This window comes from Podarcis tiliguerta (assembly GCF_965153285.1).
Source record: "Podarcis tiliguerta genome assembly, chromosome: 8".
Classification (NCBI taxonomy): Eukaryota; Metazoa; Chordata; class Lepidosauria; order Squamata; family Lacertidae; genus Podarcis; species Podarcis tiliguerta.
Window position 1 is genome coordinate 50,466,776 of NC_139541.1, and position 15,566 is coordinate 50,482,341.

At 44.1% G+C, this 15,566-nt stretch overlaps 1 protein-coding gene across 1 annotated transcript in view; it reads right to left on the reverse strand.

Moving 5' to 3' along the window:
• HYDIN (HYDIN axonemal central pair apparatus protein) overlaps nucleotides 1–14,179 on the reverse strand; it is a 142,595-nt gene extending 128,416 nt beyond the window's left edge. The window contains exons 1-6 of the mRNA XM_083454603.1: nucleotides 14,054–14,179; nucleotides 10,540–10,682; nucleotides 8,729–8,854; nucleotides 6,920–7,039; nucleotides 2,380–2,514; nucleotides 1,077–1,276 (exon numbers count right to left, since the gene is read on the reverse strand). Coding sequence (XP_083310729.1) covers nucleotides 1,077–1,276; nucleotides 2,380–2,514; nucleotides 6,920–7,039; nucleotides 8,729–8,854; nucleotides 10,540–10,659 — 701 coding nt within the window. The 5' untranslated portion in view covers nucleotides 10,660–10,682; nucleotides 14,054–14,179. The remainder of the gene's footprint in view (nucleotides 1–1,076; nucleotides 1,277–2,379; nucleotides 2,515–6,919; nucleotides 7,040–8,728; nucleotides 8,855–10,539; nucleotides 10,683–14,053) is intronic.
• Nucleotides 14,180–15,566: the final 1,387 nt, after the last annotated feature.

Here is a 15,566-nt window from a genome sequence, read left to right on the forward strand (position 1 = left end):
GTTAACATGATTTAGTGATCTTGTAACACTTTTCAACCAGGCTTTTGTACTCCCAGCCAGAGGGCTAAAGAGATCTAAAAGGTGTATTTATCCCTCTATTTCAAGGCATGTCAATGAGCAGAACTGACAATTCTCAACTATCTTCATATCAGAGACAGCCTCTGGATTCAAGTGGACCAACTGCTGCGGTTGCCCTCAGGTCCTGCTTGAGGGCTTTTCAGCTGCATATTTTTGGCCACGGTGAGAATAAGATGCCTGAAGAGGTGGGTCTTTGGTCTTAACTAGCAGCCAGGATCATCTTCTTATGTCCTTAGGCTGCAGGTACAAAACCGAGACTGGATATTTCAGACCCACTCACATGGAGTACAAGGGCATAAGCAGGGAGCTCTTTTCTAATGCAGAGCTCACCAAGATAAGACAAAATGAAAACTAGGGAGCAGTTAAAGCCATCGGTAGCCAATGATATCTTAAGTCTAAGCCACACCCACAGCACCAGCACTCCAGCCTTCTTAGCTCTCACTTATGCAGAGCTGTGTTAGACCCAAACCATGTCAGTGGTCTATTTCTAAGGTGTGGCTAGCCCAAATTCCCCTAGGTTAAAGCACAAGAAATATTTCCTGTAGCCTATGACAACCTGCTCAGTAACTTTAAACATATTTGACTGAAGTCATTGTCTCCTTTATTATACAGAAAAATGAAAATACAGTGGTACCTCGGGTTAAGAACTTAATTCATTCTGGAGGTCTGTTCTTAACCTGAAACTGTTCTTAACCTGAAGCACCACTTTAGCTAATGGGGCCTCCTGCTGCTGCCGTGCTGCTGCTGCGCAATTTCTGATCTCATCCTGAAGCAAAGTTCTTAATGCGAGGTACTATTTCTGGGTTAGCAGAGTCTGTAACCTGAAGCATCTGTAACCTGAAGCGACTGTAACCCGAGGTACCACTGTACATACAATAAAGGTTTATTTAAATGGGGGGGGGGGGTAGGGAAGTCATTGTCTCATGCTCTGGCTATTACTGATGTCACATTCCATAATCTGAAACCTTCTAACCCAGACAGAAATCTCAAGGTTTTACCTCTGTGTAGTGATTTGATAGCGGGCCTCTCGGTTGCCAATGTTACGAACAAGCAGTGTTTTCTGTGTGTTGTACTTGACCGGGCAGGTGGAGAAATTCAGCTTGTCTGGGAAATCCAAAATGCCTCTGGCACCAATGGCTCGAATAGGGACAATAAACTTTTCCCTTTCAGTAATGCAGGTTACTTCATGGAAATAATCCTGGAGAGAAAGAATAATATGCAAGTGAGAAGCATAGTATTGTAGGATCTACTGACACACCCAATTGCCCCAGAAAAATGACACCTGAACTCACTTCAACCTCTAATTAGGTCTCACTGCAAACACCTGCAACTACTCTCCAGGAGCCATTTTACAAAAGGAGCTGATTTGTCTCTCTGGACAAACCAGGAGCTGCAAACAAGTATTGTTATTGGCTTACAGTTTTGATTTCTCTGGAGGAGACAAACCATGAACCTGAGTTCAGACACCAGACTAAGCCAAACCATGTCTTAGTGCACAGCAGGAGAAATAGTGGAGCAAAGCAGTTGCAATCTGCTGTCTGGGAGCCTATGAATTGTGCTAAGCCATAGTTTGGCTTCCTGTTACATGTGAACAGATCCATGTGAATATGTGTAGAAACTACCCACTGTATAAACGTAAAATTTATATTCATTGCCCTACCCACGCTTGCCTCAGGCCCCGCCCACCACTGGCATATGGTCCCAGAATAGTTACCCAGATGTATTCCTCAGGCTGAGCCGGGTTCCTGATCCTTGTGCAAGATGATAAAAGGCAAAGGATCAAGGCAGCCTTGTCCATATCCTTGGGCCTCAATAAATGAATTTTTTATTCATCTCTTTAATGTTTCCATTTGTTCAAGTTAGACAAGATTTATGGGTATCTGAGGCCAGCCACCTGTGTCCTTGATCCTTGCCCATACTAGCTCATTAAGAGAGCTAGAGATAGAATGAGGAAATGAATGGCAGAGTGGAGCATTAGCATATCAGCTCCTATACATTGTGTTCCTCTTCAAACATCCCGAGTGCACATGCCCAACTACCAACTTCTCTTTCTCTGATTTATTCCTTTTGTTTGAGAAGTCCTTCTGCCAATTGTGTGTTCAAGGAGGGTGACGCTGACAATAGGAGGAAATGAGAAATGCCACACATTCCACAAAGGGTGAGCCTGAACTGCAGGGCTATGTGAAAAGGCCTGCTAGTCTCAGGCTTAGGCTCTTTGGCTCCCAGTCTCCTGCATCTTTCTTTGCCATGCAGCTTAAACAGAAACACAGATTTCCCAGCAGGAGAAGGCAATGGTCTTACCTTGTTCTCTTCAGGAGTGAAGAGGATGCGGAATGTCGAATGCATGCCAGGTGCAACTTTGTTACACACATCATTGGGACTTATGACTCTGAAGTAAGGTGAACTCTCCAGAACAACTTTCACCAGCCGAGGGATCTATAAGAAATACAGAAAAATATTTTGCCATGATTCAAACAGATGAATAAAATTAACCAGCCTTGCCGTGAGAGATATATTCTGTATTCTAGCAGCCAACAACCTAGACGGGCTGAGCCTCTGGTCCAGTTACATCAGTATAGTGGTGGTAAGGTAATCCTATGCACTTACAGCAGTAAGCACAAGTGAGGTAGCACAACAATTACTGGAGAAATAAGTGCTAAGCTGCAGCCTTGAGAACATCCCTGGTAACTCTGCTGCTCCTCACCAAACATGATGTTGTGCACCAAGACTGCCCACCCTTATCCATGCATATGTCAAGGAGCTGTCAGTGATCCAGGTCAACCACAGGACAGGCACACACATGGAAGGCACAGAAGACAATTAACTTTTTCTTAACAGAAAATAACAACACAGCGGAATCCTCTGGTTTGCCTTAATCCAGCTAAGACGTTGCTGAAACTGACCACTCCCAAGTAGGCAAAGGCTGCAACAAGGGGGCAAGCTCCTCCCCTAGGCCTGTCTGGCCTGTTGCTCATCAACTTGCATGACTCTCCTTGAGCGGGGTGTCAAAGCAGGAGGCAAGCCAGCATGACTAAGACTGTCCTGCTGCTGTGTAGCAGGACCCATCTCTGACTCCTCTCGATCTGAATCTGTGCTCACGCTGTGACTCTCAGCTTCTAACGCTGTCCTGGAAGGCCCTCCTTCTCTTGACCCTCTTCATCACTCAACCCCCTTGCTTCTAGCACCTCCCAGCTTATCCCTTCTGTAGACTGCTCTTCAGTGTCCCACCACCAGGATCCAGGATCTAAGTTGTCATTTTCTGTGACCTCCCGGGGAGGGGGGCGCTATTGGACAGGTGACTCCCACCACTCTTCCTTATCCAGTCCTTATCCAGCCAGTCTCCGACAGCATACATGGTACCAACAAATGTGCAGCAATGGCAGGAAAACCACAATGGCATGAGTAAGGGAAGTATTAGTACTGCTCTAGTCTGCCTTGGAGTGCTGTGTCCACTTGTGGGCACTACAGCTTTAGAAAGATATTGATAAACTGGAACGTGTGCAGAGGAGGGTGACCAAGAAGATAAAGAGTCTTGAAACCAAGCCTTATGAGGAACAATTAAGAGAGTTTGGTATGTTTAGTGTGGAGAACACTGAGAGGTGATATAATAGCCATCTTCATATACCTAAATGGCTGCCACATGGAACATGGAGCAAGCTTGTTTTCTCCTGCTCAGGAGGATAGGACTCGAACCAATGGTTACAAGAAAGGAGATTCTGATGAAACAGCTGGAAGAACTTTCTGACATTAAGAGCAGAGGTTGGATAGCCATCTGTCAGGGATTCTTTACCGTGATTCCTGCACTACAGGAGTTGGGCCAGATGACCCTTTGGGTCCCTTCCAACTCTAAGATTCTATGATTCCATGATTCCTAGTCCACATCCCCTTCACACACAGTTCACAACCATGCAATCAAGAGGAGCTCACAGCACCACCCTTGTCAAAGGCCTGCTGCAACAGAGCAGTAAGGAGGGCAATGACTAGTATATGCACAAACATCACGGTAAAAGGCTCAGATATCTCTAATCCTAACCCAAATACCACCACCAGCAGTCTCCAAAAAGCCAGAAAAAACACCAGAGCCAGATGGGAAAGGAAGGACCGCCATTTGTATTCAACCTTATATGTAGCGGCGGGGAGTGTGTGTATTTATTTTTAACACTTGTCTGTTTGCAAGCATTAATAAGATTTAATTACACCGCAGCCTGCTTCACCACAACTTGGCTTTAGAATGATTTCATCCTACTGAAACCAATAGGGCTAAATAAATTCACACCCAAATATATCACCTGAACTGAGGTGTGGATGAAAGAAACTTGCTAAATTATCTCCCCTAGGCTCTTTGGTATTGTGAAAAAACATCATCTCTCTTAGTCTTATTTCCAATATTCTTCTATTACTAACATTCAGTGTTGTGCCCTCTGGACATAGACACTGTGCTCTTTAGTTGAGGCTGCAGATAAAAACCCTGTCATAATAAAATTACCCAAGATGTATTAGCAAAACCACATTGCATCCACTTTGGGCTTCTGCATCAGTGATCTCCCTATTAGCTATTCTCCCAGTAAAGTATTCATTTGTCTCCAAATCATATTTCCTTATATTCGGTGCTGCACATGTTTGCATTGCTACTATGCTAGTGCATTTCTAAACTTTTCACCATCTTCCTGCAGTATTTAATCACAAAACTGTAGGGCTTTGATTACTTTTCACACTTCCTTGTTTGTTCATGCTGCCCTTCTGTTCATTCCTAGCACATTTATTGCAAAGTATCAAGGAAAACATTCAGACCTTCAATATTCTCCTTTAGTATGTTTTCTGCTTCATCTCCATCAATGTAACTTTCCTGGTGACAATTCCCACTGGATTCCTCTTTTAGCAAGTGTTCCCCCTCCCCCGACATTTCCAGTTCCCTGTAAACTATTTTTGTGGGCCAAGAGAGATGCAGCAAAGAAAGTCAGGGTCAGGTGGGGTGGAGCTGGTAAACTGTCAAAGCCAATCATGGACAAGCACTACACTGCCCCACATGGAATTCCACAAGTTGCCAAATTTAGAAGTTTGGGGGTAGAGAGACAGGCAGTCCAAGAAAGCATACAGTGTGGATATGCATTATCTGTGCAGTGTAATGCTCCTCTAAGCAGCATTTGTTTAATTAAAACTGGCTCCATTCTCAGCCCAAAGAAAATGGGGAATTCATTGGATCCTGCCCATGACATGGACCAATGGCAGGAAGAGGCTCTCAGCATGGTGATGTCCCACATTCTCCATGCAGGATTGGAAGAAAGAAAAGCATAATTATGGTGGCACTAAGGGGGAAAGACAGTCAGCAGCCACCAACAAGACAACAACTGATACAGCCCCATATCCTAAATGAGATGTAAATGTTTTTGGCCTATCAGGTTTTTCCTCCTTTCATTGACACAGCACAGCTTGAAAACCTTACTTCAAGAAGCAGCTTCCAGGAAAGCAAAAACTGAAACTGAAGTGCCCTCGCAGGACCAGGTGAAATGCCCCACCAGCTCACATTTGGGAATAATTTCAGAACAGAGGCAAAGCGTTTATTTCAGATTGGGTGGATGTGTTTTTCAACCAGTCCATAAACATGCTACATGACATTATAATTAAATGCCAAATTATTCAACACATTATTCCTTTCCTTAGCAAAGATAGAAATGACAGCAAATTTAACACTGATTGAACACCAGAACAAATATGTAAGTCATACTTTTGCTAATTTGGGGCAAACTCTGCACAAACAACCACTAAAGGGCCAGCTGTTCCTTTCAACACCAGCTTAAAGCCAAGTGCTGGAAGGAAACTAGCTAAATGGATGCTGGCAGCTGAGGGGCAGGGAAGCCATTTCTGACTGTTGGAGGCAATCTATTACTTGATGGACAAAGCATAAGGGATGCAGTGTGCATGTAATCTGATCATGATTGCTCAGTTAAGCAAAGAGTACACATGCTACAGGCAGCAGCACAGGACTTTTGGTGAAAACACAGTCCTGAAGGAACGAGCCTTTGAGCCATGAAGGGAAAAAATGGCCAGTTGAGAAGCTGTGGGCTACTCTACTTTCAGTGTTCAACAAGCTCCATTTATTTATCGCATCTATATCCTTCCTTCTGTGGTGGAACTCACAACAGCATTCATAGGAATCCCAGGCACTGAGCAGACTTCAGTTTCATGACTATGCCATCTCAGAATGGTCATAATCAATAAGAAAGATCAAGCAAGCCTTGTACAGTATATATTTGTGAGAATGAGATCTGAAAAGATTATGACATTCAGAGGGAGCACAAAAAAACAAATCTTCACTAAGGAATCTGGTTGCCCTTTTGGAAAGGACTTACATCATTTCACTTCACAACATTTAATAAAACATGCAATCAAAAATGCAGGTGTATCCTGCCTTTAAATCCTTTGCATTTAAAGAAAAAGCAGCTCTGTAGATACATATATCATTTCCACCGATAGTTTGTTTACTTTGGTTCTTGTTAAGATCCATAGATCACAGATATGTGAATTGTGAGCCCAGTTGCAGTAAGCCTGGAGTCACCGTGGTAGGGGCATAGGAAACAATAAATGACATTGCAACATTTTTTGGTATCAAAATGGCCACCACTTTTATTGAAACCTCTGCAAAGCTTCACCAGGCCATCCTCTCAGTCCTTAGATCAACTAGATAGCAAACAAAAATGGCTAAAGAGGAAGTTAAAATGGGACAAAGTTTGCCAGGTGAGTTATTTCACTGGGAAGAAGAGGAAGAATGCTCCAGCCATCGTGCTTTCTCTCCCTGCATCCCACCTCAAAACTACTTTACAATTTCACTGACATGTCATACCTTGTCATTGTTCCTCAGAATTAGTGGCACTTCATACATCTCACAAGGGGCATAATTCTGGAAAATCACTTCTGACGGGAATGGTTGAAACAGAGACTGGTCCAGATCAACAGAAGAGAACTGAAGAAGACACAAAGGGATACATGTAAATGCTGCCTGGCAGTCGCAGGACAGGGAAGCAGGACAGGCCAGCGCCACTCAGAGTGGAGCCATCCTGCCCCAAAGGAAAGGTACAGCTTCAGGCATTCAGGAAAGTGTAGCATGCCATTCTAGTAGTATTCCAACAGACCTATTACATGGGTTAGTTAGTCCTGTTTTCTCTGGTTATGCCTCAGTGCCATTGTGTACCACCATCTCCTGCTTAGCCTTCATAGGTTCATCTCTTCCAGGCTGCTTAGCCAGGCAACATATCATCAGTCTGCTGCTGCTGGCAAATTACCAACTTCAGAACCAAAGCCCACCACGCATGTTCACTCAGCAGCAAGTCACCCTGTGTTCAATACTACTATTATTATTATTATTATTATTATTATTATTATTATTATTATTATTTTATTTATACCCCAGCCACTCTGGGCAGCTCCCAACAGAAGACTAAAAACAGAATACAACTTCAAACATTAAAAACTTCCCTAAAGAGGTCTGCCTTCAGAGGAAAGTGTGCATAGAATTGTTAGTTTTAATGATTCAGCTCTAGGACTTATAGGAGTAAATGATAATAATTACTTTAAATAAACAGTAATTGGAGTTATACATTGGACAGTAATTTAAGAAACTAGCCCATAATATTTATCCTAGGCCGCAACAAGCATAGTTTGTTGTGGCTGCCTCTCTTAATGAAACCAGTCCTTGGTAGCCCTGGGCCTAGACTTGCAATGAAGGAGCTGTTACCAGTGGCAGTATGGCCAAGTGAAGAACGCCAGTCAGACAACTCAACCCTATGCATCTTTACACAGAAAGCAGCCCTACTGATTTCAACAGGCCTATTCCCAAGTTTGTTGGCATCTGTCTGTTCCAAGAGAAAATGGAGTGCACCTCCAGGAGTGAGATCAAACCATTGAAGAATCATAGCCTGCTGTGGCTGCAGAGACTCGAAACTCGTAACTCCGGCTTTCTGCATTGTTTTTGCTGCATTAGCAGCACCAAAGTGACCTCTCAGGGCCACAAGCCTGAGCAGTGTGTATGAAGATCCTAGGCTGCCCAGACCACAAGACCCCCATCTCAGCCTTGTTAATGTGATCCAAAGGACAGCAAAGCAATACATTTGGCATCAGCTTGGCTACAGGAGTTGCCAGAAGCAGGCGTACAAGATGCCACCCAACCATCTTAGGGACTTCACTCCGCATTTGTGTAGGGTTTACTCCTTAGAATTTTCTTCTCTCGAAGATGTCCGCAAGGCAGTGGGTATGGATTTTTCCTTGGGGTTTACTTCCAAAACCTTTCTCACAAACGAGTATAGCTGCAAGGCAGCAGAAGTTTAGGATCAATTTTCCTTCTCCTAGATGGGCTAGCACAACTGATATTAAATCAAACATACAAGAATGTGTGGACTACCAGTTTTTAACATATGGCGTTACAAATAGATAACAAAGGCACTGGACATCCATAGCAAACTTTGGTCAGACATTTTTGGATGATGGCACTAGAACCCTCTTGGGACTGCAAATCTACAGGCTGAACAACTAGATCAGCATTCCTCAACTTGGTGCCCCCAGATGTTTGAGCCTGCAACTCCCATCAGCCAGCAAGTATACAATTATGTTAATGTGTTATGTCACAAATAAATAGGGGTGAATGTGGAAGAGATACCTTCTGATGTGAGGTTTCGCTCATGTCCAGAAGCTGCACAATTCGAGGCCGGCGCACCTCATGGGTGTTTGCCAGCATCTGCTCCGTCGTCAGAGTCATTGCTTTCAGGAAGGCAGATGGAGTCAACTGCAGTTGAAAACAAAGACCACATAAATGCCTGAGTTAAGAAAGGCTTTCCTTGTTAAGCACTTCTGATTAATATGTGTTCACTGCTGAATCCTAGACCTCCATTAATTTTCCTGCTGAAACATTTAAAATTCAGGATGCAGGACTTCCATTCTACGGTATCTTAAACGAACTCTTACTGGAAATGGCACCTGCTTGCAAGATTTTCAGATGTCTGCTTGGTTTCTCTCTTGTGCTGAACAAAGTCAGAAGTTAAGGCACAAAGTAATTAAATTCCATTGCTATTTTAGAGAGAGATTGTGGGATTTTGGTAGGGCTAATTTCTCTAGATGCTTAAAGGGCGAGGGACACAATAAAAGACTTAGGCTCATGTACAGAATGACAAATAAACTGGCTGAGAGTTGCAGCCAGGGACAGGGTGGGAATGTTTGAAAAGCATAAGCTCGTTTTCCACTTTGTGTCTCACAAACTAATAAGGAAAGTGGGACAGCAATTATATAATAATAATTTATCAAACTGTGTGCATCTTTGTCTCAGTGATTACCCCAAAACTGCGGAACTCCCTTCCTATTGACTTCTGCCATGCCTCTTTACTACAAGTGGTTTTGACAAGTGTTGATAACCTTGTCTTCTTGCTCCTATGTAGGGAGCAAAAGAACAAGCAAAGGGAACCAGCGGAAGCTCGCTTCCTCAAACTTTGGAGGGGAAAACTTATAGACTTAACAACACACACACAATCCATCATATACTGGTGAATCATTGTCTCTCTCCGCTTCAATGAGTCTCCTTCTGGTCTTCAGTACACACTAAGGGGTATTTTAATCAGTGACAAGTTTTTTTGTTTTTAGAACATAAAGCCTAAACATCACCAAAAACAGGAGTGGACAGATGTCCAGATTGCAGGGTCTGCTGTTCTTCTTCTACTAGAACCCTGAGATCTACCAGCCTGGTGCAAACGTCATAGTCTTAGAAAGAAACAATTTTGAGCCCAGGAATTAATTTTGAACACTAGAAGTAAACTGAGTCCACAGTTGTTATGCACAGAAATGCACTCCTGGTCACCTCAGGCTTTATTTCTGCAATCAGTCTAATTTGGGGGGCAGGGGGAGGGAAGAGACATTTTTTTCTCTCCTAGCACTAAACAGCTGGAAGTTAGAAGCCCTCATTGCCAATCTACTGCAAACTCACCCAGAAGATGCTCATCTACTTTCTGTCCATCCTGATCTAAAATGGACATTGTATTTAAAATGCACTGTCGTTTGCTTACTGTCTCACATTAAGGGTTTATTCAGACTTACTTTTTGTCCTGCTCTTTCCCAGCATGGTGCGCACTTTAAAGCTCCATGTTCAAGGACTTCCCCACCCCCTGAGCTTTCTGTGCAAGAGCCCAGTCTTAAAAGCCGAAGCACAATAAATGGCAATGTGGATTTTCCACGGATTGCCATTTGCTCCAATTCAGCTTTAAAGAGCAGTTTTTTGAGGGGAAAGCTCCAGAGAGAAAAGGGGGGGGGGTGTCTGAACACGGTGCTTTAAAGTGTTCACCATGCCTGGAAAGCATGGAGGAAAGGTAAATGTGGATAAGCTCTAAGGCATGTCAAACTAAAAGGTGTTCAGGAGTCATTATCACAAAGGCAGATTCAATGACTTGGCCAGGTATTGGATCAGCTGAGCGCAAGCAAACATACTGGGGCATGCTTCTTTTCTTCTTTGACCAGTTTTGGGATGTGAGGTACCACCACCTTGCTTTGAAATTCTTCTGAGAACTTGTGGGGACCCAAGGATTTCTGGACTCGGTCTGTTAGCATCTTTGATTAATCTGTCAGAACCTCTGAAATAAGAACAACAACAAACTTGGTTTAAACAATGACAAAAAAGTCTCCTGGAATTCACAATTCTGCTTGAGTTTCAGTCCTGACTATCACTGAACTGAGAATGGCTGCCAATTATTTCCCTTCAAAAATATATCAATATGAAACTCAAAGTGAAAATTAGTAGAGAAGCAGTCTCAAGATCTGATATTCTCATTTACATGGATTTTTGTTTCTCTGTATTCCAACAACAAGAGAATTGTCAGCCTTCCATTACCCAGTTTTCATGCCCTTTTTTGTGTGATGTGTAACGGGTGCCTTGAGCCCCCCTTTCCAATTAGCAGATGACACAGTGTGGCTGCATCTCTCACTCCAGCTGAGTCGCTGCTGCATACTGAGATAGAGAGGGGAGACCACAAGGTTGGTGCTGTGCAAATGTGTTAGTAGGAGTGTCAAAACGGTTCTACCAGCACATTAGCATCACACTGACCTTGTTCGTCACTGCTCCCATCTCCCTCTTCATCCTGGTATGCAGTGGCGACTTCATTGGAGGGAGGTCAGATGACCCGCCCAGTCCCACCTTGCTATCTGCTAATGGCCAGGACTGTTTATTTGGATCAGAACAGAACCTGGTTGTTTGAAGATGCAGAAGACAATGCACCACCCTTGCAAGTTTCTATCTGCATGTAGGACCATCTTACTTGAAAGCGCTCATGGGCTCTTAACTGAGCTCTTAATGGCAAGGAAGGCTTACTAGAAAGGTATTGTGGACCTCTCCTTAGCTGGACTGTAATTTCTGACCACAATTCATAGGAGTTACAGTTTTCGAGGCCTCCCAATTCAATGAATAAACCAAAAAGCCTAGAAAACAAGCAGGAACTAAGTACATCCTCAAGGTTGTTCAAAAAGATGCTTGTTGGAACAGGGAGCGGGCAGGCTTGAAACGTTGGAGTGATCTCTGGTTTTTTTAAGCTTTCTCCTAGAAAGCTGCGGGGGGGGGGGGGAGGAGCAATCCAAGGCAAGCTGGGGAAGCTCACTCATCATCACTACTATTGGTGCACTGAATCAACATGCCAAACTCCTGAGATATATTCGGTCTGGCAGTATCTGTACAGTAATCTGCTACAAAAAATTGGCTTCCATAAGTTATTTGCTGCCCTTGTACAGATAATGTAACCAGTTTCATCTCAATGACCAATATACAAGAATCTACTGTCCTGCTGTCTTCGTATCCCCCCCCCCCCTTACAAATTATCAAACACAGACTGGAAATACTTTACACTAGGTAAAAAAGATTGTTTATTATTCACTACATAATCTTAAATATTATATTTCTGCAAGCACAGATTCCAAAGCACACTTGTAAGTTACAGTGTGGGGAGGCCCCTTTAAATACAACTAAATGGAGCCCTGGAATTATATGCTGTATACACCAGCAACAAGAGAAGAATCCAGTTGAAGCTGGCATGGTGGCGAGTGAATTCAGAGCAGGACTGGGAAGTCCTGAGTTCACATCCACCTTAAGCTATGAAGCTCACTAAGTGACCTTGGGCCAATCATCATCTCTCAGCCTAACCAACCTGATAGGGTTGTTGTAAGGACAGGGAGGAGGGAGTAGAGAACTGTGTAGGCCGCTCTCAGCTCATTTCAGGAAGGATGGGATATAACTACATAATAAAAAATACATAGGAAAAGAAATGCTATTTTTAGTGAGTAGGCTCATTTGGGAGGAAGGCATATGGTTATCTGTGGCAGCTGACAATTTAAAAGGCAAACAGCAAGCTTCTTACCTGCCTGTTTTTGACACTTTCTCTTTCCTGTCAGTAAGAACTCAAACACTGTGATCTATCTGAGGGCTCTATGGGAACTTGAAAGCATAGCAGATGGCATTTCAAAAAGGCATTGGTAGCAATATTCCACTGTAGCACCTTTGCCTCCTGCTATATGCAATAATACAGATGTTCAACTGCGTGTGACCCTGAAATGTGCATCCCAGCTCCAACAGATCTCTCCTTTCATGTTCTGCTTCCATTTCAAATCTTTCAACATGAAGGTATCAGTGCTTATATCTCCTCTGTCCCCTGCCTCTTTATATGGTAGAAGGCTCAGAAATGAGACACAGGGAGGTAGGGTGGAGATAAATGAACTCCAACCTAGAGGCACTTAAGAAGCTATAAGAAGACCTGCCTCCTTCATGGCCTGAGTGAGATCCAGCTACACAGCCCTGCTTCCTTGCGTGCCTCAGGGCTGTTGCACAACAGATAAGGAGCAAAAGTGTAGCAGAGAGGAGGAGGCAGACAGAACACTTAGCACCAGAGGGACACCATGTAATTTTTGCTCCTGATATTAAACCTGAATATGATTTATTCTGGGAAACTTCTGTAAGCTACTTTGAAAGTCTCTTGTAACATATACATAAGAACTGGATGAGCTAATGGTCCATCCAGTCCAGCATTCTGTTCTCACAGTTGCCTGTGGAGCTTGCAAGTAGGACCTGAGCACAAGAGTCCTTTCCCCATCTGTGGTTTCCAGCAACTGGTCTCCTCTGACCATGGAGGCAGAGCATAACCATCATAGCTAGTAGCCATTCATAGCCCCATGTGGAGTCCCATGTTGGACAAGTTTCCAGCATTGCAGGGGGTTGGACTAGATGACCTTCCAACTCTAAATTCTACGATTCTATGATTCTTAAACCATCCAAGTTGGTGGCCATCACTGCCTCCTGTGGAAGGGAGTTCCATAGTTCAACTATGCACTGTGTGAGGCTAAAGAGCAGGCTATTAGTATTCTTAATAAATAATAGCTTATAGCCTTGTGCTTTCAAATCCAAAATAACTCCCTATAACAACCTGTCTGGATTCAAAAGTGTGCTAGCACCTTAGTGAGCAATTGGTTTCTCATGGGAACATAGGAAGCTGCCTTATACTGAGTCAAACCTTTGGGTCTATCTAGCTCTGCAATCTCTACTTACTGGCAGCCACGGCTCTGCAGGGTTTCAGGCAAGGGCCATCCCTAGCCCTACCTGCAGATGCTGTGGGGACGTGGGATCTACTGCATGAAAAGCACATGCTCTCATGATGCCACCCCATCTTTCCGAGGCAGCTGCCTCCTCCATCGCTACTTCCTAGATCCCAGTAGGCCACCCCTCACTGTGGCCCTTCCCTCTAACACTGAGGCTTTTCGTCCCTGCTCCATGCATGCGTTCAAAGGCCGGGCCTAATCAACCCTCTCCCCACACCACAAGTTCCTTGAGTGCAAATGCCAGGTACCAGTTCAAGCAAGGAGGAGCAAGAAGGTCTCCAAGGACGTTGAGCAGGTGCCCCAGGGCCCAGCAGCCCGTCCTCAGCCATTCCAGACCAACAGAGCAGACAAAGGCTGGCTGAGCACTTACTTGCCTGGTTCTCCTGCTGTTGCTGATACGGCTACGGCTGCTGCCTCCAGAGCAGCTCCACAACTTCTAGGCCTTCTTTCTCCTTCCCGGCCTGTGGCTGTTACTCTGGTTCCCATAGCAACAGGGCCTTCCCTCTGCCAGGGCACATACACAGAAGGCTGCAGGCCTTCCAGCGCCATGGCAACTGCTGGCTGGCAGGCAAGCCTAGCCATTAGCCCCAGGGAGTGAGAGGAGGAAGACTAGAAGAGCCTTAAAGCAACACTGGACTGGCTGGGGTTTCTAATTTCTTTTTGAACTGTTATTTGTTGTTCTTGCTCCGACAAGGACACCAGTATTGATTGGGGAAGTTGGGCCACAGCAAGCCTGCAAAGACACTGTGATTTCCCTGCTCTCCGCACCAATCCAGCATAGTGTGCTGCAAGGGTGACCTCGCCAGTTTTGGCAGTGGCTAAAAGAAAAGAACAAAACAAAAAATAAAATAAAATAAAAATACATTGTACTGGTGAGGATGCAAACTAATTCCCCCTCCCACAACCCGCCTCATTGCTGCCCCTGGTTACTGCAGCACCAGCAGGGATCTATAGGTGAAAGACATTTCTGACAAAGGTGATGAGGAGCCCAATATGCCAGAAATACACAAACACCACCACAAACTGGCTTATAAGTATAAAACCAAATTTACTAGAATAATAGCTCACAACAACCCTGTGTGAGAGAGAGTGCATGCATGCCTAGACAATCTTGGCAGAAGGAACAAATAACTTCTCAACACTACCACGCTTCATTTGTGGTTTTGGTTCAGTAGCAGACAAGCAAGTTGACCTCTTCCTTATCTGACTAGAGTAGCATTAGCAGCATACTATTAATTCCATGGTAAAAATCTCACACTGAGCACAGTGATTTAAAAAACGGTGTTCGAATGAAAAAGTAAAGAGATTAAGGTGAGAAGATTTTAGTCTAGCAACATCAAGGATAACATTTTCAACTTTTGGGAAAACATAGGAGCCAACAATGTTTTCTGTGTCTCAGGAGAGAGAAAGAGAGAGATGGGGACTTGGGTGTCACTCATCTAGCTCAGTATAGTCTACACTGACTGGCAGCAGCTTGCTAGGCTTTCAGACAGGGGTCTCTGTCAGCCCTACATGGAGATACCAGGGATTAAACCTGGGACTTTTTGCATGCAAAAGATGCTCTACTCTTGCAATGTTCACTGACTTCATTATTAAGATTAGTAGTAGCGGCAGCAACAACAACCACAGTAGTAACGGGGGATAAAATGACACTTTTGAGTCCCAGGAATGATTATTCTAACCTAGGTCCTTGTGGCTTAACTTGAATATTTCACCAGGGTTAAGGTTCTTGCTCCATTGTATTGGCTTTCCACTCCTTCCTATTTGCAAATGTTGTTAAGGTGATGGTTTACAAACACGGTTTCAGGTTCTCTAGTCTGGAGCATTTCTGTGTGGCACAAGGGATATGCAATCTGCTCCCAGGAAATGATATTACATAGTAG